The sequence below is a fragment of the Lampetra fluviatilis genome, chromosome 5, assembly GCF_964198595.1.
Source record: "Lampetra fluviatilis chromosome 5, kcLamFluv1.1, whole genome shotgun sequence".
Taxonomy (NCBI): Eukaryota; Metazoa; Chordata; class Hyperoartia; order Petromyzontiformes; family Petromyzontidae; genus Lampetra; species Lampetra fluviatilis.
In genome coordinates this window covers 4,382,802-4,409,040 of record NC_136279.1, presented here as the reverse complement: position 1 = coordinate 4,409,040, position 26,239 = coordinate 4,382,802, and the positions used below count along the sequence as shown (strand labels likewise).

At 46.1% G+C, this 26,239-nt stretch overlaps 1 protein-coding gene and 1 non-coding gene across 4 annotated transcripts in view; both read right to left on the bottom strand.

Moving 5' to 3' along the window:
• Positions 1 to 3,949: 3,949 nt before the first annotated feature.
• TMTC3 (transmembrane O-mannosyltransferase targeting cadherins 3) overlaps positions 3,950 to 26,239 on the bottom strand; it is a 36,178-nt gene continuing 13,888 nt past the window's right edge. For all 3 annotated transcript variants that reach the window (XM_078856498.1, XM_078856499.1, XM_078856500.1), the window contains exons 9-14: positions 23,359 to 23,479; positions 17,689 to 17,800; positions 17,433 to 17,536; positions 16,589 to 16,758; positions 15,694 to 15,920; positions 3,950 to 14,565 (exon numbers count right to left, since the gene is read on the bottom strand). In XM_078856498.1, the coding sequence (XP_078712624.1) occupies positions 13,643 to 14,565; positions 15,694 to 15,920; positions 16,589 to 16,758; positions 17,433 to 17,536; positions 17,689 to 17,800; positions 23,359 to 23,479 (1,657 nt within the window). In that variant the 3' untranslated portion in view covers positions 3,950 to 13,642. The remainder of the gene's footprint in view (positions 14,566 to 15,693; positions 15,921 to 16,588; positions 16,759 to 17,432; positions 17,537 to 17,688; positions 17,801 to 23,358; positions 23,480 to 26,239) is intronic.
• On the bottom strand, positions 15,301 to 15,407 carry LOC144932805 (U6 spliceosomal RNA). Its single transcript, XR_013636948.1, has one exon. It is a non-coding gene; the product is annotated as a U6 spliceosomal RNA (small nuclear RNA).

Here is a 26,239-nt window from a genome sequence, read left to right as displayed (position 1 = left end):
TTCTCTAGAGCCGTGACACATCTCTCCATCCAGTCAAATCAAAATCGCACGATAATGTTCCGGCTCGGGTGTATACGGGCAAGCCTGGGCTTAAAAACAGAAATTATTTCCCGGGTGGTAACACGTGCCCGCGCACCCCGAGCTCCGGGCCCTGCATACGGGGAAACATAATCCCGCCGCTGTATCATTCAACTGATGAAAGAGCCCACTGTGTGCTCCAAACAATGCAATCCGGATATGTCCACGAAGCCGAATGAGGCAGGCTACTCCGAGTTGGTCGTAATCACCAGCGAAACGCCGTATACTCGAATTGTAAATGTTGTGGGTTTACGCTACAACACACCGGTGTGCTGAAGTCGTAACTAATTAGCACGTTTTGTTGACGTGACACACATTACTAATCGGCTGTGTCGGATGGTGGCGGGTTTAACAACACATTTATATTTACGCGATCAAACCCCCCAAAAAAACCTCTATTATGGATAATACGAGTCCGAGTGTTGTCAATTATCATCTCTTCGACACCAAGATTGAAATATCCATAACATTTAATCTTACGGAATGTTAGGTGCAAGTGGACGTCAACATGCGTGTGTCTCCTTACACGATCATGTGTGTGCCAGGACTCATCTGCCCTGGTGGCCCTCACCCAGGCGTGGAAATTCCACGTTCCCAAGACATTTGGCCAATCTCTAAAGAGGACACTCAACGTCGCATTCCTCAGAAACGTATCAATCCGGGAGGGATGTCAAATGTGTAAATGATGAGACCCCATCGTAATACAATAATAAATCAAGCTGGAAAAATATTAAGGTTTCAAACGAGGCGGAAAAAGTGTGTCAAAATCACACAGCATATGCGAACAAAAAAAACATCAGCACTTCCTGAAGCGGTGCATTATGGTTTCCTGAAGCAGTGATATATAGTTTCCTGCAGTAGCGCATTGTCGTCTTCTTGTCTTAGATGATGCGTCGCTTCAGGAAATGCTGATGTGTATTTTTTTTACAGGCGCACAAAGGTTGCGTGCCCTTGACGCACGCGCGCGCGCGCGTGTGTGTCTTGGTTTGAAACTCCTGGAGGGACGATGGGCGATATTGACCCTCATCTGGGTTTTGAACTCGCAACTTTTTAAAAAAATATTTTACCACGAGGAGTCGAGCACTCGAATTCCCAACACTACTACGAGCAGGTCAAGTTTATGAAGGGGAGTGGGGGAATCCGGTGTAGTTGGTGATTTTTATTAAAAAAAAACTCGGATTAAAACTTACGTACGAAAAATATGACTCAATTTTACAGATAAAGTGTAACCATGACATATTCTAGAAACGTGTGCCCGGTTGACAAGGTTACCCACGTCTGGTGAAACGCAACACTTTACGGATTGCAAGACGCACAGTCAACGTTTTGCTTAAACCTAAGTTGGGAAAATAAAACAAACAAACCGTACGACTTATAATCCAGACAGTACGGCGACAGATATATACACATATACCACTCGTTGTAGAAGTTAGATGTTTTTTAAAGACTACAACAGTCATCCGAGGTGACCCGCGTCTCCATACAATGCGATCAAGAGATGTCCACCCTCTCCGCACCTCCGCTGCGCACAGTTGGTTACGTACGGCGCGAAAGAAGTTCTACACACACACGACACAAGCCGGAGTCGACTGAACGCGCGCTGGATTCTCGCAGCTGCTGGGTTCTCGTAGTCGGGCTTGCTCGCCGCGGTGATTTGTTTTCGTTCTCTCTCAAGTCCTCGGGGGCAGCCTCAATGCTGCAATCTATACCTTGGCAGGAAGGCCACTGCCAAGCTATAGATCAGCATTGTTCTTCAGCGATGCTGATCGTGGTGACGATGTGGACGTCGTGGGTGAAGATTGAGCACGGAATACTATGACCCCCCCCCACCCCGTGGCTTTGAAGAGAGAAAGCCATGCGTTCGGGGTCCCCCATAATCCCAAATGACTTGCAGTTAAACCATTTACACATTCCACAAGGAGAGCGGACAGTGAAACCCATCCGTATATAAGGCGCCGGTTTTTGCACCGCAGGTCTGTTTGGCAACCGCGCCGCACACACAACGCGCAATACGTGATTCAGCTCCAGGGGGGAAAAGCTTCTACGCTTCGATGATTGATATTCGGGGAGACTTGAAGTGAGCTGACATTTCTCGATTAATAATAATAGCGGGGTTTTTTTTTTGGGGGGGGGGGGGGTTGGAGTGAGGCCAACATATGTTTTTGAATGCTATTCCCCGTTCCCTTTGCAGAGCCTCATTACACAGTCGTACAACATCGGTTACATTTCGTCCGGATTTGTTCAATTCAAAATGCTTTCAGGATATTCTGCTCACTTGAAATGAAAACTCGCTGTAAACCTAGGTCGTCGTCGTCCTTGCAAAAGAAGCAAAAGTTCTGGTCTCACTCGGTCTATTTCAACTCCGAGTTATATAAATACAAAATATTTAACTGACCCTTCACAGGAAGCTCTCCACTGTCTAAACACCAGCACAGCCAAATCAACAAACGGTGGGGTGCTTTAGTAAATACGTCGGGACATTTGTTATCGCGCACTCTCCCGAGTTTACTCCGTCGCAAGCGAGCCAAGCTGACAGCAGACAATAGCAGTGCGCGCTCTTTAGAACAACCACTGTTGTGACCCCGTTGCGATGAAAAAAAACTGTCTCAGACTCACGGATGGATCCCAGGCATCTTCCGGTGGTCAGCTTCCAAACCCGAAGCGATGCGTTGCCATCTTGACGGTACGTCGTCGTCGTTGACCTTCGCAACGTGCCGAAATCGCACGCGCGAACTCCGACGGTCACCCTCGCAGTAGCAGCAGCAGCGGTTTTTTTGATGGCCATCGAACAAAGACGGGCTCCACACCGCATCGCGCGGTGCTTTCAGATGCGCTTCTGCGGCCGTCTGGAACGCTCCGCCGTTCCGATATTAGGAAGCCACTGTTGGAGCTATGCACTTTTTAAATTATTATTTCGTTTGAAAACTGATTTCTTTCGAAATGCTTTTGTTGTGTTTAGTTTCTTGCCCCCCCCCCCCCCCCACTTAGCACGGTTGGCTACGTACGGTGAGAAAGAAGTTCAACATACAACATGCATACGTGCCCATGAGCAGTGGTGTCGATGCGTATCGTGGTCGCGTGCTGAATGGAGACACAAGCAGTGACAGATCGTCTATTATTATAAGCGATCTATTTTTGTGTTTGATATATCGCCATTCACGATCAAAATTACGGTTCACAATTGGGGCTTTTGGGTTAGGTCGTGGTGGAAAACGGTGCGTGTGGAACTTCTTTCGCACCGCACGTAGCCCACCCGTGCTAATCGGAGTAGCGGGGAATGCGTCGTAATCCCCCTCCACCCGACAACAGCCAATTAATGTGTCACGCGAACAAACGTGTCAAGTTTCTTAATCTCCAAACCACACCCTTGTGCTTAAGCGGAAATACATTTGGCACGTTTTATTCACGTGACGTTTTAATTAATCGGCTCTGGTTGGGTGGCGAAGGGTTTACACCATATATTTTTTATAAGTATTAAGCCAAATTATGAATAATACCGTGGTCTGTTAATGGTGGCCTTTAAAAATCGCATAACCACAAAAAGGTATCGTCTGTAATGAAGTGTGGGAGATTCCACAGGTGGTTAATTCATTATAATGATAACAAATGTATTCTGGATGTGTCTGGACACAAACTGTTTACCCAATCATTCCTTGTGGTTTGTTTCTGTGATGAATACTCCTATTGGCCAGTGTTGTGTTTCATCGGCCAATATTTGTTCTTGTACGATACGCTGCTTCCTCTAGGATTATAAAACACATACATATGGTAACACTTTAATCTTGTTCAGAAATATATCTGCGTACAATGCAACCTCATGTACATTCCACTGAGTTTGTGTAACATAGAACACAGCTCGAGTCTCTTAGCATCAAAATAAAGACCTTTTATTTTTGACGAGTATCGTTGCATACAAAACTGCACATAAACACACCACTAGAATTAAGGCGCGCAGACACAATGAATCACCGAAATGAGACCAATCTGCACCTTAAATTCGCAGCTTAAGATTGATTTCAGACTCAAATGATTATCCATACACAGCTGTTGCACAAAGTAATTTACCAAATAAAGACCCCCCCCCCCCCGTGCTGTTAGCAAGCACCTATCAAGGCTAGCACGGCACACGAGGGGGTGGGTGGCCAACACCACGACCGGCCGCCTTTGTCTCCCCAGTGCTGATGTGTAAACACCGCACCAGGTACTTATTTACGCCTGAGTTAACCTAGGGGAGGCCCAGGACACATACACGCACATGCGCACAAGCAGCGGTCAAACATTTTGATAACATTGCAAAATAATGCCTTCACCCAACTAAGCAACCCACGACACAAACGTGCATGTTATAGAGCCTCACTGGTTCGTCAGGATGTGCGTTCATTTAAATCACAAACATGATGTGGCTGGGTGGCTTAAGTGGTTCATAATGAATGTCAGATCAGAGTCTTCACCGAAGAGTTTAGGCCAGGGGTGGGGAACGTCCGGCCCGCGGACCGTATAAGGCCCGCAAAATCATTTAGTGTGGCCCTGCCAAGGCAACTGCAGGCGGGACTCGAAATTCAATAAATCTAGGAGCAAACCTGGAAAAGCAGTTGCGAGTAGCAACAACATCATCAATACCAGCTAACATCATACGCCTCACCAAAGAGAAGCAGTTCCAGCCATCACATTAGGGGTGAGTTAATTAAATGTTTTTCCAAATTTAACAGGCCAATTTTTAAGTTGATAATTTTGTATGGCCCGCGAATGATGTTATAAATATCCAAATGGCCCTTGGCAGAAAAAAGGTTCCCCATCCCTGGTTTAGGCTATGAACACCGGTGCTTACACCAGGTCCTCACGCGTGGCATATGATGATCTTAGTCACCAATGACATCGCACACTAAAAATAATAAAAATGCCAAGTCAACTCGTTTTGACCATTCCCAGCTTTTTGTGGCTTTCACAAAAAGATGGTAACACGGCGAAACTTTCCCTGAAGTCAGTTATTGAAAGCAGCAATATCTGGTTTCTGGATAAGAAAGATGAAACTGCGTAGACTTATTGATGCAATTCTGCAGTAGCATCTTTGCCCGATGGGATCATTCTCTGGTGAGGATTACACTGCCTTCCAGTGAAGAGGACCTAGAGTGGAATCTTGGTGAGATCTCATAACATAACATTATACAACTAGTGACAAAACAGGTTGTAAAAAAACCCTGCAAGTAAATATAACATAAGGCTCAAAACACCATACCAGCGTCATCGTTAAAACTGCCTTACAAATGATAAATACAGAGCCAAAATACATGTGAAAAGTCATCGTGGTTTCCTGATCAAACAAGGGATGGTGCTCATCTTCAGGAGTGACCCTTAGCCAGTGGTGACAATTCCACATTGCTTTGGCAGGGACCAGTCTGGTTACGAAATCCGTTGTTAGCGTTCAACAGAGGAACTGAACTTCATTGGCCACGGCTGATTCAACCATAGCAGAGTAAGAGGTGCATTTATGGCCAGATGACGAGTCAAGCGTTCTGCTATAACGCTAACACATATGAGTCAGCTATAAAAACACGGAATGTTCCTCCAACTTAAACCAACTGTAGCTCCACAGCAGACATGCCCAGTTGATCTCACTGTAAATTTCTCAGCTTAAAACGATTCGTTCGTTCGTTCCTTTAAACGTAAGCATATTTCAGTTCAAATGACCGATTTTATTTTACTCGACTCGTGTTAAGATGCTACAGACGGACTTTCGCCTTTCAACACCGTGAAAGACGGTGACGTCTTAAGGAGGCATCCATCCAGGAGTGAATATATCATTGGCCGATGATGATTTTACAATGGGTTGACAAGGGAACATTGTTCTTAAGACATGCCACGTAGTGAACACATTGTAAACATGCCATTCACAACTCGGTAAAGGTTATCTATCTGTTGTCTGCTTCGAAGAAGGACCAGTGTCTAATGATGTTAGTCTACTGTGAAGTGTTATTGTATGCACTAATGCAGGGTTTAATGTAATTACGTGTAAACCACTGCTCTTTCAGTCCTTTAAGTGTTATGCAATCCTTATTTTTTTTTATTTTTCAATATTAAGAAGGCCCAATGCTTTAAATAGCACCTATCATATAATTTTAATGTAGTGTCGTTGATGAATGTATCAATGTTTTATTTTCTTGTGATTGTGTACCGCTGCCAATGCAGTATCACCAAATAATTGCTGGAAATGTTACGAAAAATTACAGTTCGGGGAAATGTCCCTTGCTTTACTGCCCATATGCTTCAGACAGTGTTGACGAGACTGGTGAAGTATTTTCGCCAGTGCCAAGGTTTTATCCCATCAGGTCTTATTGCAGAGTAACGGATAACGTGGCCTTTGAGAACCATATTTTAAGTGTATCCGTGAACACTTTTCTGGAGGGATCATTGTGAAACAGGGAGTGCGTGTTGTTGACATTTAGAAATACATATGCAGTAGTAACAAATAAAAATTACGAAGAACAACAGTGCTCTGTAGTGTACTATGCGTAGTGCAAGCCTTAAATACCTCCTAGACTTCACCACGCCCAAAATTACACCACACGAGTGACACATTACAGAGGAACGCGAGCAACACGGGTGCTCTGCAATCGTAATTATCATGCCAGCGACCCCATCTGCACGCTGGCAGGGTGGTGGAATTCCTTGCCCCTAGCTAACACTAAGAATACTGTGCTATACAAAGCGCGTCATTTTACACTCCGAAGAGGAGAAGAACACAAACACGCCAACTGCTTGCACGAGGGAAGGAGAAGAAAATGAAATCGTTTGGACACTTGACAAGAAAAACCTGGGACTTTCCAACATCATCCTACAGGGCATAGGTAAGAGGTAACAGGAGGACGGACACGAGATCAATTGGATGACAGCTGTGAAAACATCGGGACTGATATCATCTGGCACAATAGCTGACAGACTGCAAAGAGGGGCAGGAAAACTCGTACGGAGTTGATAGGTCCTCCATGCAGAAAACACAGTTTTCATTCTCCTGCTTAACATCTGCAGTTTTCTCAAAAACGACGAAACCGTCGACATGCACTATCAATAGGTGGCAAATCATAAACAGTCAATCCGAAGCGACAAAGACTAGTTTTTTCTTGTGAGCAAAACAACACAATGGTCTGTAAACGTCATGAGTCAAAGATCTGAATTTGAGTGTTAAGGCTTAGGAACACGAGGAATGCTTAGCATGCAGCATGGCTCTGATAAACTATTTTTTCAGTCTGGATAAACCCTTGGGGAGGTGGACGGGGGACGCGGGTGGTGGTGCAGTGGTTAGCACACTGCGCTATGAACCCGGCGACCCGAGTTAAATTTCTAGCCAGAGCCAACATCGGTGGCGAGTGATACCTCAACCAGTCCCGAGAACCTCTTCACCAACGCACACGGACCAAACACGGTGAAGTATGGCCAAACAACCGTCGTGACGCATACGGCACGGGGAGGCCTTCCTCCGGCAGTGTACTGATAAAAGAGTTGCACTATTATGGTTTGACATTATTAAACGGTTAGTGAAGTCCATGTGAGCACCTACCAAGGCCAATGCAACACGAGATGAGGTTGTGGCCGGAATCGTGCACACCTTGCCACCTTTCCCTCCCCATCGCCGATGTGGTTTACTCACACCACCAGCACACCAAGTAATTATGTTGGGTGGTGGTTTGCTTCTGCCAGAAATCGGGGTGTTAGGATCCAGGCAATAGAGGTGGCTTGTAGGGTTGAATGGAGAATTTGAAGTCATTGCATGACCAATAAAAAAAAGACTAAACCCAATGACATAGTGGGGGATAGAACAAATATCGGTAGACTTCGGAAGCTTCGAAAGTAACAATAGTGAAAACGACGGGGTCTAATTTAAACAGTTAATTAAGCTGTCAACAAGAGCTGAAACAGTGCAACACATAACGCGCTTTCTCCACATGACTCCCGGATTGCCTACAAAGCATTCGTGAAATCCTGAGATAAGCCTGGGGTAGAAATGTCGAACACGAGCACGTGTATATGTTCAGAGGCATGTTGTAACACCTCGCACACAGCACCATTCACTCGGGTGAACAAAGACAGAGGTTTCCCTCCCCCCAATAGCTCTTTTAAAAAATATACTCTTGGAACATGTACGATTAGTGGACATGGGCATGCGACAGGGTGGGGAGGCCAACACCACGCCAGGCTGCCTTTGTCTCCTCAGTGCTGTTTGCACACGGCACCAGGTATACTCATTTAAGGCTGAGTCGACCTAGTGGATGTCCATAACCGGTTAAAAATGTTCTCCAGTTATTGTTCTTGAGCGGGAATTGAAATTGGGTCACCGGATTCGTAGCGCAACGTGCTAACCCCACTACACTACCGCTACCCTCACTCAGAACACGCAGCTGCTCACAAGCAAACATTGACCCACTATTTCCACCCCGTTTGGTATGAGAGACATGGGGGAAGGCGGGGGGGGTTTATCCAGAGCCACATATACCCACTCGCATTTGCCTAAAACCCAATATTATAATTATTTTGCTTGTTTACCTGGGAAAGCCTCGCTGAGTGTCAAGAATATTATTCAGGAGGGTCCTGACAAGTTTTAAAAGTAGGAAGTGATGCTTGCTGTGGAATCACAATTGGGTAATTTTCAGGTATTTTCTTTTAGCATGGGGATATTTAGCCCATACCAGTTTATTCGATGGGAGGCAATTGGGAGAACCCGAAATAAACTGATGCAGAGCAGGAGAGAACCTATAAACTCCACGCAGAACGACTCCCGAGTCTGAAATCGAACCCAGGCTCACCAACTAATTTGTTTGAAATAACTTTCGTTATTTGGTGCGTATGGGCTTTCTTTCAGCCACGTGTAAGCAGTGAGAGTGATGAGACCGGCGACAGCTTTACCGCACAGATATTGAATACAATGTCACTCGGCACCGTAGTTATTTTAGGCTGAGCCAACCTGCCTGAGGTGCTGGTTAGGTAAAGTCATCGTGTGCCATCGTAGCCAGGAATTTTAAAACTGACTGCTGAGATCGTAGCGCAGTACCATGAAGTATTGAAAACAGCGTTGGACGGAATTACACTGCAGTGACAATTGATGGCAGCAGGGCACATGAGGTGTGGCCAGGACCCCACCCGCCTGCGTCTCTACCGCACCGAGTACTTTTTTTTTTAAGGTAAAGTGACCGAGGAAAGGCCCGGCGCACACATGCTAGTAATATGTGCCACGAACGTGCATGGGCATGAAACGAAGAAAAAAAATGTCAACGGAATCGTAGCGCATTACAAACCCCACGACACTTCCACACCCCAGTATATAAGTACGCGCAAAGCCAACACAGGAACAAACAAAGACAAAAATCCCCTATATAGCCTTAACAGGATGTTGGGGCAAGTGCAATTAGAGAGCACCTATGAAGGCTGGCACGGCACACGAGGGGGTGGGTGGCCAGCACCACGCCCGGCCGCCTTTGTCTCCCTAGTGGCGATGTTTTACACACCGCACCAGGTACTCATTTGAGGATGAGTCGACCTAGGGGAGGCCCGGGACCAGTTCAGATAATCGTTACTGGTGTTGGCCATGAGGGGGAATCGAACTCGGGAAGCCGGGTTCGGAGTGTAACGCGCTAACCGCTGCACCACCGCTCCCCAGGTGACACACACGGATCCACACTTACAAAGTCTAACATCTTGGTGTTTGTTTACAACACTTAAGGCACTTGCAGCTTTACTGGGGGCAAGTTTGTTGATCTCTGATAATAACGTCAGAGCTAACCTAATGCAGCCTTTTAAGGGTGTGGGCTTCAAAGTTTGGCTTTGAGAGCTGGGTTTTATATTCGACGAAGATTGTCAAAAGTGGGAGGGGAGGGGTGGTTTAAGGTGTTGCGTTAAGGGATATGGATTACAGTATAAGGTTGCCCTGGTATTTACATGAGCTATCAGATTGACACTGGGGATAAGCATCATCTGTGCGTTTAACTTTAGGGTAAAAACTTTCGGCTTGCAATTATTCTTATCAACCATTACCCACATCCGTACGAAACATGATAGTCATCCACCGTTTGTAGACAAGGTACTTTTCTCGGTTATCACTTAATAAAACGTACACCACCCACGGACGTGGTGCAAGCTTTGTTTTCGACTAAAGTGATAGAGTTGAAACCGCAGCTTCAGGCTAGCTATATCTTACTTTTGCAAAATACAGTTAAGGGTGAAACTGTGCTCAAAGTTTTTGCACGGGTTATCTTTCTTGATGCTTGTCAATACACCGAGGCGGTCGAGAGGTGTAAATGCCGGGCAACGTCAACATCGATCCAATCACTTCCGTCACGAGACGCTGCGCCGGAGAAAATAACTTCACTGACATTTTCCTCTGATGCACAGTCACACCATCGCAAACCATGAGCGCTACCCTGAAAAATGCCCAAAACTACAAAAAGGCTTCGAATGTGTGTGTGTGCGTGCCTTATCCAATTTACACTGTGCATAGATGCCTAAGCGCGTATGAACGTTTTCGTCTATCTGGCTGACGCTGTGCTTTAGAGATCTCGACTCGGGAGTCAGAAAGGTTGCAAGTTCAAATCCAGGTCGGGAGTCAACTCTGAAGCATCGTCTCCCTCCCTACTTTGTGGAAAAGTCAACAATAGTTGTCCCGTGGAGAGAAAGAGACCAGCCTCTACTATGATATCGCGTGTAAATCCCAACGCTGTCAACGAAATACTTGTTTGAGCGTGGCGTCAGTTTACGTGATTGCTCGAACGCATTATGTGGAACAGAACGGATGAGGAACAGCTTTGCTCTTGAGCTTTGCCCTAAAGTTATTCCTCGTGGCAGCGAAGCGCGGCGATCACCTGAAGCGGTGAACTCACAATAAGGTCGGGAGAGCTCTAAAACAAAACGAAAACTGGGACAAACAAAACATTGTTTTCCCTGGTATACAACGCGTATTGTCAAATAGAACATTGCCTGAACGTGCGGGCAGCCTTACAACAATACAAACACTTGTGAAACTACATTGTTGCACACTGCACAATTCATTATATTCATTACCTGCCATCAATTCACACCGTGATTTCCAACAGGCATTTACAAATACTCATATCTGCCTGTTAAGCACTCGAACTGCTCTTAATTGGACGAAAAATATGCTTTTATTAATACATTAACTGGGTGCCACTTTCAAACAGGTGGCTAGAGACCACCGGTTGCGTTTAACACCAACATATCCCATCTGATGTAAACTCAACTGCGTGGACTCTCACGGGGTCATGCTCGCTCAACCTAGAGTAGAGCTCTATTCAAGCCCTGACAAATAATGCCATCAACTACTGATCACTCTCAATTTAGCTTCCCTTCTATTCGTCTTGCTCTGAAAAAGTACTGCGCTATTTAAACAACTTTCATAACTCTCACTTCCTTCGTGTCCTTCAAAATACGCTGCTCCCGAGTGTAAACAAAACTCATCAAACTCAATTCTCTCTTCCTCTATTTTCCTTTAAGGGAGGACTGGAAAAAAAAACCTCTACAGTTACTGACTGCTCGTCATTATACTTGCCCAACTAAACCACGGGTTAATGCTTCAATTCCGACGATCGTGCTATGAAAGAGGCGCAGTGGCCTTCTCTCGCAAGCGATAATTTCACATTGTCATTGACCATCCACTTCACAGCAGACGGATGCCTTTGGTTAAGCGTAGCAGTGATATTGAAGAGAGCGCTCCCGCAGGCGATACCAGCATCTTACAGCTGGATTGCAGGCTGCTGCACATCGAATCATCTGCAGATTTTAAGGGGCCGGCCGTCCAGTGAAACGGGTCTTCTTTGTTAAAAAGCAAATAGTCCACCCAACGAGACGAGTTCTTCGCGAAATGTATCAGGCCAGGACTTTATGAAAGGTAAAAGAGGTTGCGATTGGTATGACCCACGTACATGACGGATAAAGGGGAAATTACTGATACAGGCACTGGATGTTGGTGATCAATGGGAAGACTGAAGCCAGACAGATGGCAATGATGAGACTGTGACAGCAGTGCTTACAGGTCAGATGTTCATTTTGTAACAGCGCCAGAAGCAATTAGTGTTGTGTAGATTAGTGTTATATAATAATTTAGGGTTGCAGGAGAAGTAGGCGTGAAGGGGCGCCAACTCAAAGATGCCGTGCAGACCCCTGAGCACTTTGTTGAGTGGTAAAGATAACGAAGGTGGGATTGGCGGCGGACTGTGCATAGAACACGGTGATCTTGAGGTGTCCAATCTGCAGGTGACATCAAAGTTGACCGAAAGAGGCAGGCACAGGAAGTAGATTCCCGACTTACGCCCACGATGGATTTATTTTAGTATGTTCTCCTCTTCTGCATGCATCTTCTCCAGATACTTCAGTTCCATCTAGCGCACACAATAATACTCATGAGGGATTGTCCAACATCCGAAGCAACTTTCCTTAAAAAAAAAAGCCTTGAAACTCAGTTGCCCATCTGCTCGATAAATAATGGCCAATGACTATATAAATGTTGTGAACCTCCTAAGCATAGCCCACAAGGATAACATTTGTACAGGGTGATTTCTCACCATCGGAGTGATGTGGCAACTTCCTGTGATGCAGCTTCCTGTGATCGTAGTTACTGTGGCATCCACAGCCCTACACGACGCCACAACGTTCATATGAAACTGACCCAACTGACTTATGGGAAAAGCGCATCATGCCAGATAATGACCCCAGTCATTAATGGCTAGCCTGTCAATAATGCTACATATTTACCGCATTAGAATTGCCTAAAAAAATAATGCAGACAACGCGACATAGGTTGACAACAGAGCCTTGTTCTTAATTACATGTGATCCCCGACTTACGCCGGCTCGACTTGTGACCCTCCGCTTTTACGACCTTTGTTATAGTAATTAAGACCCCCACAGTAACGACCAAAACTCGTATCTACGACCACCTAACAGCTGCTACCGACACTGAGTCGGTTGGCAACAAATCTGCACGTGTTATGGGCACAATCGTTGCCAGGTAGCGCTGCTTTGTTCTTCTGCTGAATGCCTATGTACAGTCTAGCCCAACAGTCTGCAGCTGCACCGAGAGCAAACGCAGCATCTCTTTCACAACCCTCCTCACTTCATCGTAAATTCTCTTTAAATTTAGATTTTTTTTTCACCTTTTGCTACGGCTTAAAAGAAGATGCAGAAAAGTACTTGAGGATTTTCAAATATAAGCGTCTGTTTTTACTTAATAAATGTTTATAAATGTTATGTTAAGTTACAATAATGTTTGTTAGTTTTGTTTTCATAAATTATCGTGGTAAATTTTAGTATTACATGGTATGTAATGGGTTTACCAAGAATGGAACTCCAATGTATAATATTGCGCCTATGGGAAATAGGGGTTCGACTTAGGTCGTAGGTGCGGGGGTCGCCTGTACAGTCAACTTTGTCTTGGCTTTGTAACAACAAAAAAGCTACCTGTGTGCAAAGTTACGCAGCCTTGTCTGAATCCTCACTAATGGTGCTTGCATCCTCCAGATTCTCAGCAGGCCCATGGGTTGAGAACTCCCGTCCCGGACTATCGCCTAGATGCCATCTAACGCTTGCTCTATCTCCTCCAGCCGCTTCAGCGCTTCTCTGCGCTTCCGCTCAATGTCCTGGGCACGCCCAGCAGGGGCCTCGCTCGTCCCATCCACATCCTCCTTGAGCTTCCTCCCATCATTCTCTGCCTGTGGGCTCAGGCTATCACTATCTCGTCGGTGACGCCTCATCACCGACGGTTCCTCTCCGACATCATCACTACTCTGCTGCTGCTGATGACTCTCCCTATGCTGCTCTACGTAATCATTCTGCTCCTGCTCTCGCTGGTTCGGCGGTTTCTGTCGATTCTGTTGTTGCTGCCGATTGCGCACCTCCTCCTGCTGCTGATGCTCTTGCTGGTTCTGCTGCTGGTTCTGCTGTTGGTGCTGCTGCCGCTCGTGCTCGGCGAGCTTTGCAGCCACGACGGCGAGGTGGCGCCGGATGTACTCCTCGTCAGGCGCCATGGCCAGCGCCTCGCGCAGGCAGTCGTGTGCACGCGCTAGCTCGCCCTCCTCGAACATCACCACGCACAGGTTGTGCTTGGCCTGCGAGTTGCCCGGCTCGGCGGCCAGCGCCCGCTGGAAGGCGCGCCTGGCGCCGGCCGCGTCACCCCGCCGGTTCAGCAGCACGTCGCCCTGCAGCACCAGCGCCTTGGCGTGCTGCGGGTGGTGCTCCAGCAGCTGCTCGAGCACGGGCAGCGCGTCCAGCTCGTGCCGCGACTGCACCAGCAGCAGCGCCAGGTTGAAGAGCGCGCCGCGGAAGTCGGGCCGCAGGGCGACGGCGCGCCGGAGCCAGCGCTCCGCCTCGTCTGCGCGGCCCATGTCGGTGGCCACCATGCCAAGGTTGAAGTAGGCCTTCTCGTCGGAGGGCTCCAGTTCGGCGTAGCGCAGGAGCCGCCCGTGAGCCTCCTCCAGCAGATCGCTGGCACCTGCGGAGATGCAGAGGGGGGGGGAGCGGGCAGGCAAGTGAGTAGGCGACTCTAAAAAATAACGGCTGATTCTAAGGCGCTGTAATTCAGCAAGCCGTTTGCAAAAAGAATAATATTTAAAAATACTTTAAAAAAAACACGCTTTAATGAAATGTACTGTACAATTAATGGCAGAACTCCACGACTCCAGGAAGTGGCCCCGAGGCTTGCCATAAGTAAGGGACTGTGGTGATTTACAGCCAACGTGAGTTGAGCGTGGACAATTAGACCCAAGCCGGAACATAACATATAAAAAAGATTGTTTAAAAATATTTATATTTTTAATGATAGAATATAGTATTGTCATCAGTATGACATACGTATACCAAGGTTGCAGTCGATACGACATTGGGAAGTGGGTTAAAATCGAGTTACAAGATTTGAGGATACGACAACAGACAGAGTGAGTTAAATAAAAGCGTGTAAAAACAGATGTTAAACAGTCACGATTCGTCCCATCCAATGAGATTGAGATGTGTAATGTCACTTGTGGCTCTTGACGAGGTTTTGAGTTAGTTTTTTTAATACCGACAGTGATTCAGCGGTTCGGGAAGCGCAGTGACTGACTGCTCCAGGCACGTGAGCCGGCAGTCGCCAAACATTGTTTCTGTCTTACATCAAAGTTGGTGGATGAGTTCTGATGTTTGCACATTGAAACAGGTACTCCTAGAAGGCCCAAGACTGGTTCAGATTCTGGCCAAGATGCAATGCTTTATGAATTTGTGTCACCCTTGCACAGGGGCCATGCTAATCTTCTCTGTATCATTCCAAAGTACACAACGACTAAGAAGACCTGTGTAGCCTTTAACCGACTGTTGGGGCAAGTGCTGTTCACAAGCACCTATGAAGGTCGGTACAGCACAAGACACTAAACTACCGTAAACAATTTTTAGTTTACCATGACCCTCCTGTATACCAGGCGAGGTAGTTAACATCTCGCCACCATGGCGCCCGAGGGGGTGAGTGGTCAGCACCACGCCCGGCCGCCTTTGTCTCCCTAAGTGGCGATGTCTACACACCACATCCGGTAATCATTTGAGGCCGAGTCGACCTACTACCAAGTACACGCACACGTGCGCACACACGCACCAGTCTCCTGGATGAGCAGGGCGGAGTTGAAGAGCGCGAGGCGGTGCGCTGGCTTGAGGGCGAGCGCGCGCTCAAAGTGGGCGAGGGCATCGCGCGGCTGCCGCAGCTCGATGTGCACAATGGCCAGGTTGTACCAGAGGTCGGCGTTGTCCCCGTCCAGCGCCACGGCCTTCTCGTACGCCGCGCGCGCCTCCGGCAGCCGCTGCATCTTCAGCAGCAGCTCCCCACTAACCGCAGAGGGGTCATGAGGTCACAGGGTTATGGGTAAGTGCGGGGTCACAAGGTCACAGGCAGCGATAATTGTCTGAAATGATAAATTCGTTTCAATTTTGTCTTGGTGTAGATACAAGACCTTGACACAGAGTGATGTTGAGAATGCCGAGTGAAAATGTAGGTCTCGCAAAACTGCATTGTGGGTATGGAAATAGAACTAAACATTATCATCTGGTCGAGTGGCACTATGCTTAAAGTGTAGGCAAGGTTTCAATTTCAAAATTTCATTCGAAGACTGACTTACCAAAAATATGAGTACCACTTTGTAGAAAATCAAGACAGTAGTTGTTGCATAGACAGGCTGGCTCTCACCATGAGAATATGGAATTTCCACCGGTGGATCACAGCCGCCACTTTGGCTTTCAAAGATCATGACAAAAAGGTATTCAATATGCAAAATGGAAGACTTTGCATGATGATAGCTCAGCCTCTCAGCAGAAAACCATTCAACAAAAGGAACTTTGGCAGTGTCACCACAGACGTGTTTTACTCCCATAACGGCACATCAGTGAGCCCAAGCCCAGCTACGAACCAAGAAAGAAAGGACAAAGTGTTTTAAGGGACAATTTGGCACGCCGACCGCTGACAGCACAGCGAGCGACCGCACAAAGGGGTGTCACACCGGCTGATGTAGGCCTGCGTGAAGTCGGGCCGCATGGCGATGGCCTGGCGGTACAGCGAGTCGGCCTCCTGCAGGCGAGACTCGTTGGTGCGGATGATGCTCGCCAGGTGCAGGTACACGTTCAGGTGATTCGGAGCCACTCGCGCCGAATACTTCCTGCCTGGCACCACCTGGTGGGGGGAGGACACGGAGAAAGTTCGGTGGAAACTAGATGGTTCAGTTGCAGAGATTCCTGGGAAACAACATTATTCATCAAACTGTGCAGGGTCGTGAGAGAGTGGGATAGCTGTTTGGGGAGCAGGTAGATAGGTGGGACAGTGGGTGGATGGGAGAGTGGTAAAGTATAAAGGAGAGTGGAAGAGTGGGTGAGCAAGTGAGTATTAAGGTGGGCGAGAGGTTAGAAAACACGAAAGGGTGATGTGAGATTAGTGGCGTGAACTGCAGAGGAGGAGAGTAGCCAAGTGAGCTGTCAGAAGAGTGGGTGGGAGAGTGGGAGAATACAATGGCTGCGTAGGTGAGTGAGGGGATGACGAATGATCACGTGAGTGGGAGATTGGATTCCAGGATGAGGGTAAGAGTGGCTGAGAAAGTGGGTGGGAGTGGGCAGGGGAGTGTGGTCAATCAGAGAGGAGTGCACTTAACCACAATGGGAGGGTGAGAGTAGGCGGGTGATCGGGTGAGCAGGTGGGAGTTTGGGTGGGTATGGAAGATGGGTGGGGAGCACAATGTACAGACGATGGGGTGATGGGGCGGGGTAGGTTCATAGCAAGCCGCTGGGTCAAAGAAGAGAAGGCGGGCAGACGAGTCCGATGGGGGGGGGGGGGGGTGCACAGCGTAGCCCCACCTGCGGCATGAGTGCCTTGGCCTGTGTGTAGGCGTCCTCGGCCTCCCGCGTGCGATTCAGATTCTTGAAAGTGCGGCCCACGTTCATGTGCGCACCGACATCATCTGCAGCGCATAGAGCGACGTAAAAAAACGTCAGCGGGGAGCGAAACGGCACTGCTACTTTGCGGGGCGGGCAGGCGGGCGAGCGAGCGAGCACTGGTGGGGGGCAAGTGCGGTGCGACCGTGATGCCGTGTGGTCATGCAAGAGGCAGCACCGGGCTGGACGCGCGCCGCCTGAAGGAAGTAGTTCAGTGCCCCCGTGTAGTTCATCTGATTCTCCAGCGAGTGGCCCACGTTGTTCCACAGCTTAGCGTTGTTCTTGTTCACCTGCAAAGAAGGAGGGGAGGGGGGGAGAGGTTTATCAGGGGGCATATGCAGGGCTGTATATGGCTCTTTAAAAATATACATTTCCCAGCAACTTTATCCCACCTGTGCTATTGGTGCTATGTCATGAGACAAAATAGCCATTCCGAGGTCTGGCACAGCAGTACAACGCTTCGTGTTAGCGAACGGCCCACCAGAAGTGGACATCAGAGAGATACTCTTGAGATCCCTTCAAGTGGAAGAGAAACCAGGATCCCAGTGGTGCCATCCCATTGCCATCGGGCCACCTGGGTTTGTGTACAGCTCTTAACTATGACAGCTAAGCATGGTGAGGGCACACATGCAATTAAGCTCGTTGGATGCTATGGTTGGCGGATGAAGTATATTTGTAAGACTATCATATCCACAGGGCTGCAAGGTAGCTAAGAAACTGCAGTACACCAAACGGTTTCCCGATTCATCCGTGAGAACGAGTGAGTGTTATCGTCTCTGATGTGTCATTTTTCTCCTGGTACTCTGGTTTTCTTTTCGAAGACAAAAAATTCCTGCACAAGAAACTGGTCTATGTGGGACCTTCCTAAACATACATTTTAAGAATGAGTGAGGCGGCTTTCATGAATAAATATTGATATAGATGTTTTCAAACTATACTAAATTCTCTACGAACAAGCCTAGCTATTGTAGGATAAAAGTATTTTCTTAGGTAGAAAGACAAATGTATGAATGAGACATTGTTTGCTTATCTATATTAATATTTACATGCTCCCCAAGGTACGCAAATTATTATTTTTTGTTTTCTATTGTAGAGGGTCAGTTAGTAGCCATCCGTCAATGAAAATAAATACCAATCCACTGATTGACCTTTTGACTTTGCGGAACAAAGGGTTATCTGTTGTAATATATTAAGACGTTTAACTCTATGTATTCTCCGAAAACCACCAGATGTCTGGGAATTTCCACAGCAATTCTTTACAGAAATGCGATTGGAGCCACTTCAATAGGCTCCCTTTTAAGTTCTGTAAAGCGTGTTTTCTTGCAAGCCATCCAAAAAATTCCATTTTTTAATATTCATAAATAGTCTTCAAATGTGAACTTGCCTAAATCAGATGCGATTTTAATGTTTTTGGTTCAGTCACTGATAAGCACTATGAAGCCATCAAACACGCTATGTTTGGAAAAAATGTATATTTCCACTGATGTGAACGCATAATTCTCAGATTTAATAAGCAAAGAAAGCAGTATATCATGATTACATGTGATCTTTCAGCATAAGGCATTCCACACGGACATATCTGAATGAAGAACCTCACTTGATTGACTGGAATTCCAAATTGGATTTTTTTATTGTGTTTGTACTGTGTTGCTCAGTTTGTGCCAGTTTGCATCAAAAGGTTTATGTGGATCATATGTCATACCCAAGGCAAATAATATGTCATGAGAGCAGCAAAAAAACAACCCTCCCTTAATATTTCATTCATCAAAGAGTAATTAAGAAGCAGTCATTTATTTTCCATGGACAAAAAACCCCCCACAAAAATGAGTGTGCAGACTCATGTTGCCCTGCGTGACATGGTTGGAAATTCCGAGACCGTTTTATAAGCGGGAGGAAACGGGAGTATGTGGGAAATCCCCAGCATTGGAATCCATAATTAGCAAACATCTACGTACGGTGCACTCTGCACTATCCCGTTTCTGGCCACCTCAAAGGCCTACCGGGTAGCAGTCTCACATCAACACCATTACCTCCAAAGCTAAACTGAACTAAAAATAGATTTTTATTTTAGGTAAGGCCCACTGAGCTACATTTTTTTTCAGAAGCGACCTAACCATAAATTATAGTTAAACGAAGTGGCTTTTCACGTGGACATTTATACCAGCCAAATACTCTAAACGCATGTTTCTCGATGCGGAGGGAAAAACTGGAGGACCTGGATTTTTCTGACAACGGGGAGAACATGCAAATTCCAAATATACAGGCATCAGGGTGAGGATCGAACCCACGAACTCCTACATACCAGGCAAGGTATTTAACATCTCGCCACCATGGCGCCCCTGGATTAGCGGCACCATCAAGCGTGTCACCTAGAAAGGTTGTACACCCCCCCCACTCACCTAAAATATCTAATAACCCAATGTGTCATATTCCATCACCAGGCGACTTTCCCAAATTGGAACGTAACAAAATAACACTTGAGTCGCTAAAAAAGGAAGCTCATGATAGGGGAGAACAATTGTGTGGAGCATAGGTGTTATAGTACAACAATGGTAAAGAGACTTCGGCAAAAATTGCATTATGGGCAGTTTGCAACACGGCGGACAAGGGTGCATTTCTACTTCACGATCGAGCCACAGCCAAACACGAACTGCAAATATTGCTAGTGATGGGAAAGACCACAGTTAAGCAATGGGATACCTGAAATTGTCTGCAACACAATGGTCATCAAGATGCTTTTCTGAAGTTTTATATATTCATAAATATTACAGACAAAGCACACAAATGCATAAATTAACACATACAAGCATGCGAAAACAAGTGAATGTGTACAAATATACGAATCACTTGAGTGCACATTGCAAACACATGCATGTGTACTTAGTTAGATCTAGCACGATTCACGGAATCCAATTATTTCCAGATGAAGTAAACTTTTCTACTGAAACATTATTTCGTGTTACGTACAGTCCAAATGTGAAACCATTCCCCTCCCACTTCCCCATTTACTATTTAAACAGCTCTCACTCGCACCGAACACACAAAAGACAAAGATCCCCCATGTCACCTTGAACAGACTGCTGTCGCAAGTGCCGAACGCACATACGAAGGCCACCACGGCACACCAGGGTGGCCAATACCATGCCTGGCCGCCTTTGTCTCCCCAGTGCTGATGTTAACACAACCACACCAGGTACTCATTTAAAGCTGAGTCCACCTAGGAGAGGTCGAGGCCCTGTTCAAATATTTGCGACTGTTAATGATCGTGAGTGGGAATCGTACTTGGTTCACCGGGCGTTTTGGCACAGTGCGCTAACCACTGCACAACTGCTCCCCTACGACATGAACTCTCTCCTGAAGCCCTCTCATGGCGAGCAGACCTCGACACTGGCGTTTACCTCCTGAACATATTGCCATACACAAGAGGAGAACCGCTCCTCTCAACAAAGACAAAGCTCCCCCATATAGCCTTAACAGACTGTAGGGGCAAGTGCTGTTAGCGAGCACCTAAAAAGGCCGGCACGGCACACGAGGGGGTGGGTGGCCAACACCACGCCCGCCCGCCTTTGTCTCCCTCGTGGCGATGTTTACACATCGCACCAGGTACTCATTTGAGGCTGAGTCGATCTAGGGGAGGCCCAGGACCGGTTCAGATAATCGTCACTGGTGTTGGCTGCGAGCAGAAATCGAACCAGTGTCGCCAGGTTCGAAGCGCAGCACGCTAACCGCTACACTATCGCTCCCCTCTGAACACACACCCACACATCATTAAGTCAACTCCGGTATTCAGAAACAATGAACCAATGGCATTCACAAAACTTCCCAGTTCACATTCGACTATTCTGAGGGTGCAAAGCTTTGGCTGATTAACTGGGGCCGCATATGTATGACTCATTGCCAAAGCAATCTAAAAGGTTTAAAGCATGCTGGACTCTCAAGTCCGAAGTCCGTGCGCTCACAGATGCCAGAAATAGAGCTTTGGATATGGGTAGGTGGACCACGCCGAGATCATCGTGTGGTGTTCACGTCTCGTTATGTTATTCGGTGTGAGAAGGACCGACAGTTACACACAACATGATGTAGGACATCACATCGTGTATCGTCATAGTGCTGTACAGCGTGATACAACTATGCAAGCCGCTATTCCAACGATCTGTGTCGTGCAATTTGAAGTTTTACACGCGAAAGGAGTTAATTTTAGTAGCCATTTGCGAGTTGCAAGAAGATGTAGGTGATAACACACGTATCACATTGCATGCAACCGTTCGTGACGTCGTACAGTGTGACAAGGGCTTAAGCTGTCAGAAAATCGGATTGTAGTAAACATTTTTTTTTTTTAAAGGTTGATGAGGTAAAAGTACAGCAACTTCTGATCAACACAATTCAACCGATGCTCAACAGCTGCAGCAATAACCAATATCATTCTGCGGTTAACGTGTGCACAGCAGAATATTTGCGGTGAACAATACTTCACAAGCGCTTACACAGTACTCTACTGATAAACTACTGTGCATAGAATCCGAATATTATTTTAGACAGGAGAAATCTGATGAGCTAAGAATCTCTTTTTCACAGATGTCCAGTCGGGGTGTGTCAGAGACATCGTGCAAAACCAATGCCACACTCTCCCCTCGGGAATATGACAAGAGATCTGCAGAGTAGTTACTGTACCGTATGATCCACTCCAACAGTTGGCTGTCTAACATGCCGAGCAGTTCACTTGTAGAGCACAATCAATAAGTAAACACACAACATCTCCACCATATTTCCTTATCTCAACATGATAAAAAAAAGTATTTCAAATATCGCCACGGCCTTCTGGGAGTGAATAATTTCACCAGCGATGATTGAGGGCCATGATGCGAATGGCAAATAAGTATAAATTTGAAGAAGACATTATCTGCTTACTTATTTTCTACAGCTCACTTCCAGCCAGTGAACTATTTATTTGTCGTTATCAGTAGAGTTATGGGCTGTACGGTATTTCACGGAAGCTTGGATAAATAAGGTCCAAAAATATACAAAAAGTGCTATCGCAGTGATTATAAAGGCATGCAGACTACCCAATGTTTACTTCATAATCTACCCATTCTATCACTTCTTGATTAAAACTACATATTTTTTATTTACACCATCGCTTGTAAACATGTCACAAACACCGCCTGAACCACACAGTGGTGAGTCAGAAAGAAACTTACTGTGGTCCAAGCCTCAATCCCACACTGGTTATATGTTAACTCCCACCATAGTCTGAGTCAAGCATACATTGGAATCGAATGTGCCCTGAATCCCACACCAGTCAGTTTCTTGATAACATATGCACCAGAAAGAATAATGGTTGTGTCGCAGGGTCAATCACTTATACAGTAGTGCAGTCCACATTTTCTCTAAGGGGATAAAAATATCCACATATTAAGTTCCAAAGAAAATGCCATTTTGTTCACTTTATGTATTCTTTCCGACTAAAAATTGTAAATGCACATTCTCACATGTTAAACCAATACCTAAAAGTATTTGCTATCTCTTGTTTTAGGAAGTCATCAAACAACACAGACATGAAGATATAAAAACATGGTTGACCGTGTTTCTCCCATATTTCACTATGGCCCTTCGCCACAGCACACAAAATGCTACGAAGGACCATTGCCTCAAACATCGCCTACTACACATTTTTGCCGGTTGTTATTGACGAATATGTTGCTCTATCCTGACACTATCCTTAACCCCAACACACCTCTGGTGCTTAACAACCCCCACCCCCCGCCGCCACTCCCCCCTTTCAATGTCTATTCTGTCTCCACTGCTGCTGCTGCTGCGTGCAGCGTGCGTGCTCTTGTCCGAGCGATACCTTGAGCGCCGACGTGAAAAGCGTGTACTCCGTCTCCCAGTCGCCGTTGCGGTGCACGGTCTTGACGGCGTGCGTCGCCAGCAGGAGGACCAGGCCAGCCCACGTCAGCACGCGCACGGCCCTGCGAGCGTCACAAGTAGTGAAGGTTACCCAACGTCCAATGATATCGGTAACGACGGTGCCACTCGTAGTCGCGTCTCGACACGGCCGTGTCCGTCGACACCTCTCATCGCCAGAAATGCTGTCCGTTTTTTTTAATGAATCATCTGTAATAAGATACATACGTTTTTGTATCCATGTGGTACATTTTTAGTCTTTGTTTCACCTGCACAGTATTCTTCGTGCTGCATGCATGCGCTGTCATATCTTTGGAACTGTCATTTGTATATTATCTCTTTCGTGTGGCCTTCGAGTGCCCTCTCATCTATCTACTTCAGTTTTTCTTTCATCTCCAGGGATGGGATGGGATGAGAATATAAACTGTTGTCAAGATCACGGGTATGGGATGAAAACATTCCCTTTGTCAATCCCTAGCCCCACATACAATACAATGTGGATTTTTATTACACCAGAATTCAAATGCATCTCAATACAATGCACAAAACACTGGGACACAGACATATATACTATGTGATACAAATGTGGAATTCAAATGCTAACTCATAAATGTTGTAGTGCCTCCTTCAAGACACATCACAGACCAAAATTTAGAACAGCTGGAATTCCTCGGCACTGTGAGATCTAAGTTCTAACCAGGATGCCTTTCTTAGCATACGACATCTGAAGTATAAATCTTGTGGATTCAGGGTGATTTTGGTTAAGAGTCACTGTTTCTATTCAATTCATATCTGCCTGTGTATCTGCATGTGTTTTGTCGGTATGTATGTACGTATACACGCCTAAAAGACTATCACTCTGTATTTCTTCATTGCCAAGCTGTTTAACGGCCATCTTTCTGGCATTCTCAGTAAGATGCAGACCAGTGTGAGAGCGTGCGAAAAAGTTCCGGACCTCAAAACGACCTTCCCCTTCCGCACAAACGCTGATCTTTTATCAGAGAAACATCCCGTTTTTAATACCGAGGAGTCAACAATGCCCCCCATTGTTAACAATGACAGGAGTATGCAAGTCTGCCTCGAAGACACATCTTTTTGAAAAATCACCAGGCATTCTAAGCTATTCCAAGAAGAGGGGTCACATAACCCAAATGGAAATGATCCAACTGTAACACAAGATAGAACAATAGATTTAGACTCGAAATCATTGCCAGTGTTTCTCTTTCCTGTTATCATATGTAAAAGCGTCGTTATTAATGAAGTGTCGTGATTGCCAGATGTCCTTCCGGTAAAATTATTTTGAAGAATAAAATCACAAGTTCAATTCATGCAGTAACTTGGTTATTCGTGACAATTTTAGGAAAACTTATAAGAAATTAAAAATGTTCTCGTGCCGAAATATGTATTGAACATTGCTTATCGGCCCATGTGCCCGGTCATGGGTCAACGGTGGAAATTCCGCTGTCTATGACAGGGACTGGTGCATTCAAAGAGGCAAAGCCTGTTGACTTCCCAAAAAGCTGTGCTTATTGTATTAACCCAGGACGAAAGAAGAGCTGTAGTGATCACAAAAATGGGATTTCAACTCACAACCTTCCGATTGTGAGTTGGACATCGTTTTTAAATGTGCCATCCACCTGGGTGGATGGAACAGTGGTCCGTACACTCCATTTAAAAAGGTCGCAGATTTTAAATCACAGTCGGGGGTCAACTCAGCCCTGCATACGAGTAACCCTTATCCTGCGAGGCTCGTTAAAGTGAGCAATGCTTTGTGGGATCTCAAAAATGGCTGGCCTATGGAGAAACCAATCCCACCATTGGAATGTGGATGTTTTTTTTATAACCTTTAATCCAGTGCCCCTGAATGAACTTGAACACAACACATGCTTGTTTTGACACAACAATATTTTTGACGATACTTTAAATGCTATTGGGTCAACAGGTTTTGGTTAAGCATTTGCTTCAGATGACAATGACTTTGGCCTGGCAGTGTTTACACATGAGCCAGCACTGCATTTCTGGATGTGACCAAGCATTTTTTAAACAATGGAATGAGCACCGGCCAAGACTTCATTCCGCACACAGCACAGAAGCATAAGTCTCTTGCAGAAAATGACTGCGCCAAGAGCTCACATCGCATTCATCACGTGTGACAGGAGTGCTGACTGTTCCAGGAACCATAGAAAATGTGGAATGCCGCGATAGCATCTCAAGTAAAATATATGTACACGTTTCATGCATGCACATGAACAAGCTATGGGGTTGTCATAATGTTATCTACTGCATGACAAACTGAACCACAAATGTTTTTCAACTATTATGTAACGTGCTGCCTTGCATATTAATGGTAATAACATTAATAAATGCAGAGGCAAGTGAGTTTGTGCACAGAATGTCAATACAACGTTTCTATATCATTGTTTGTTTCTATGACACTGTTTAATGTAAGATGCTTTCATGCAAATGTGATTTTGTGGTGTCAAAGAGAATTGAGGCAGTGCTCATCTCTTAATTACAGCCCTGAGCCGGTGGTGGAATTTCCACATTCTTATGGCAGAGGTGAATCAATCCATAGGACAACCACTGTTTACTCCCCACAAAGTAATATTCATTTTATTGATCCAAGCGGATGATGGCCTGAGTCGATGGCCAACCAGAATTAGAACAAGCAACCTTCTGATTGTGAACCGCTTGTTCTACCGCTCAGTTGCCGGTCCTGGACGGTACAAGATTGTGCATGTTTCCACAGTTATGTTCAAATTTTTATATCACTGTCATATCCCAAGGTGAATAAAGTTTAACGTGTAAATCTCAATGCAAAGAAC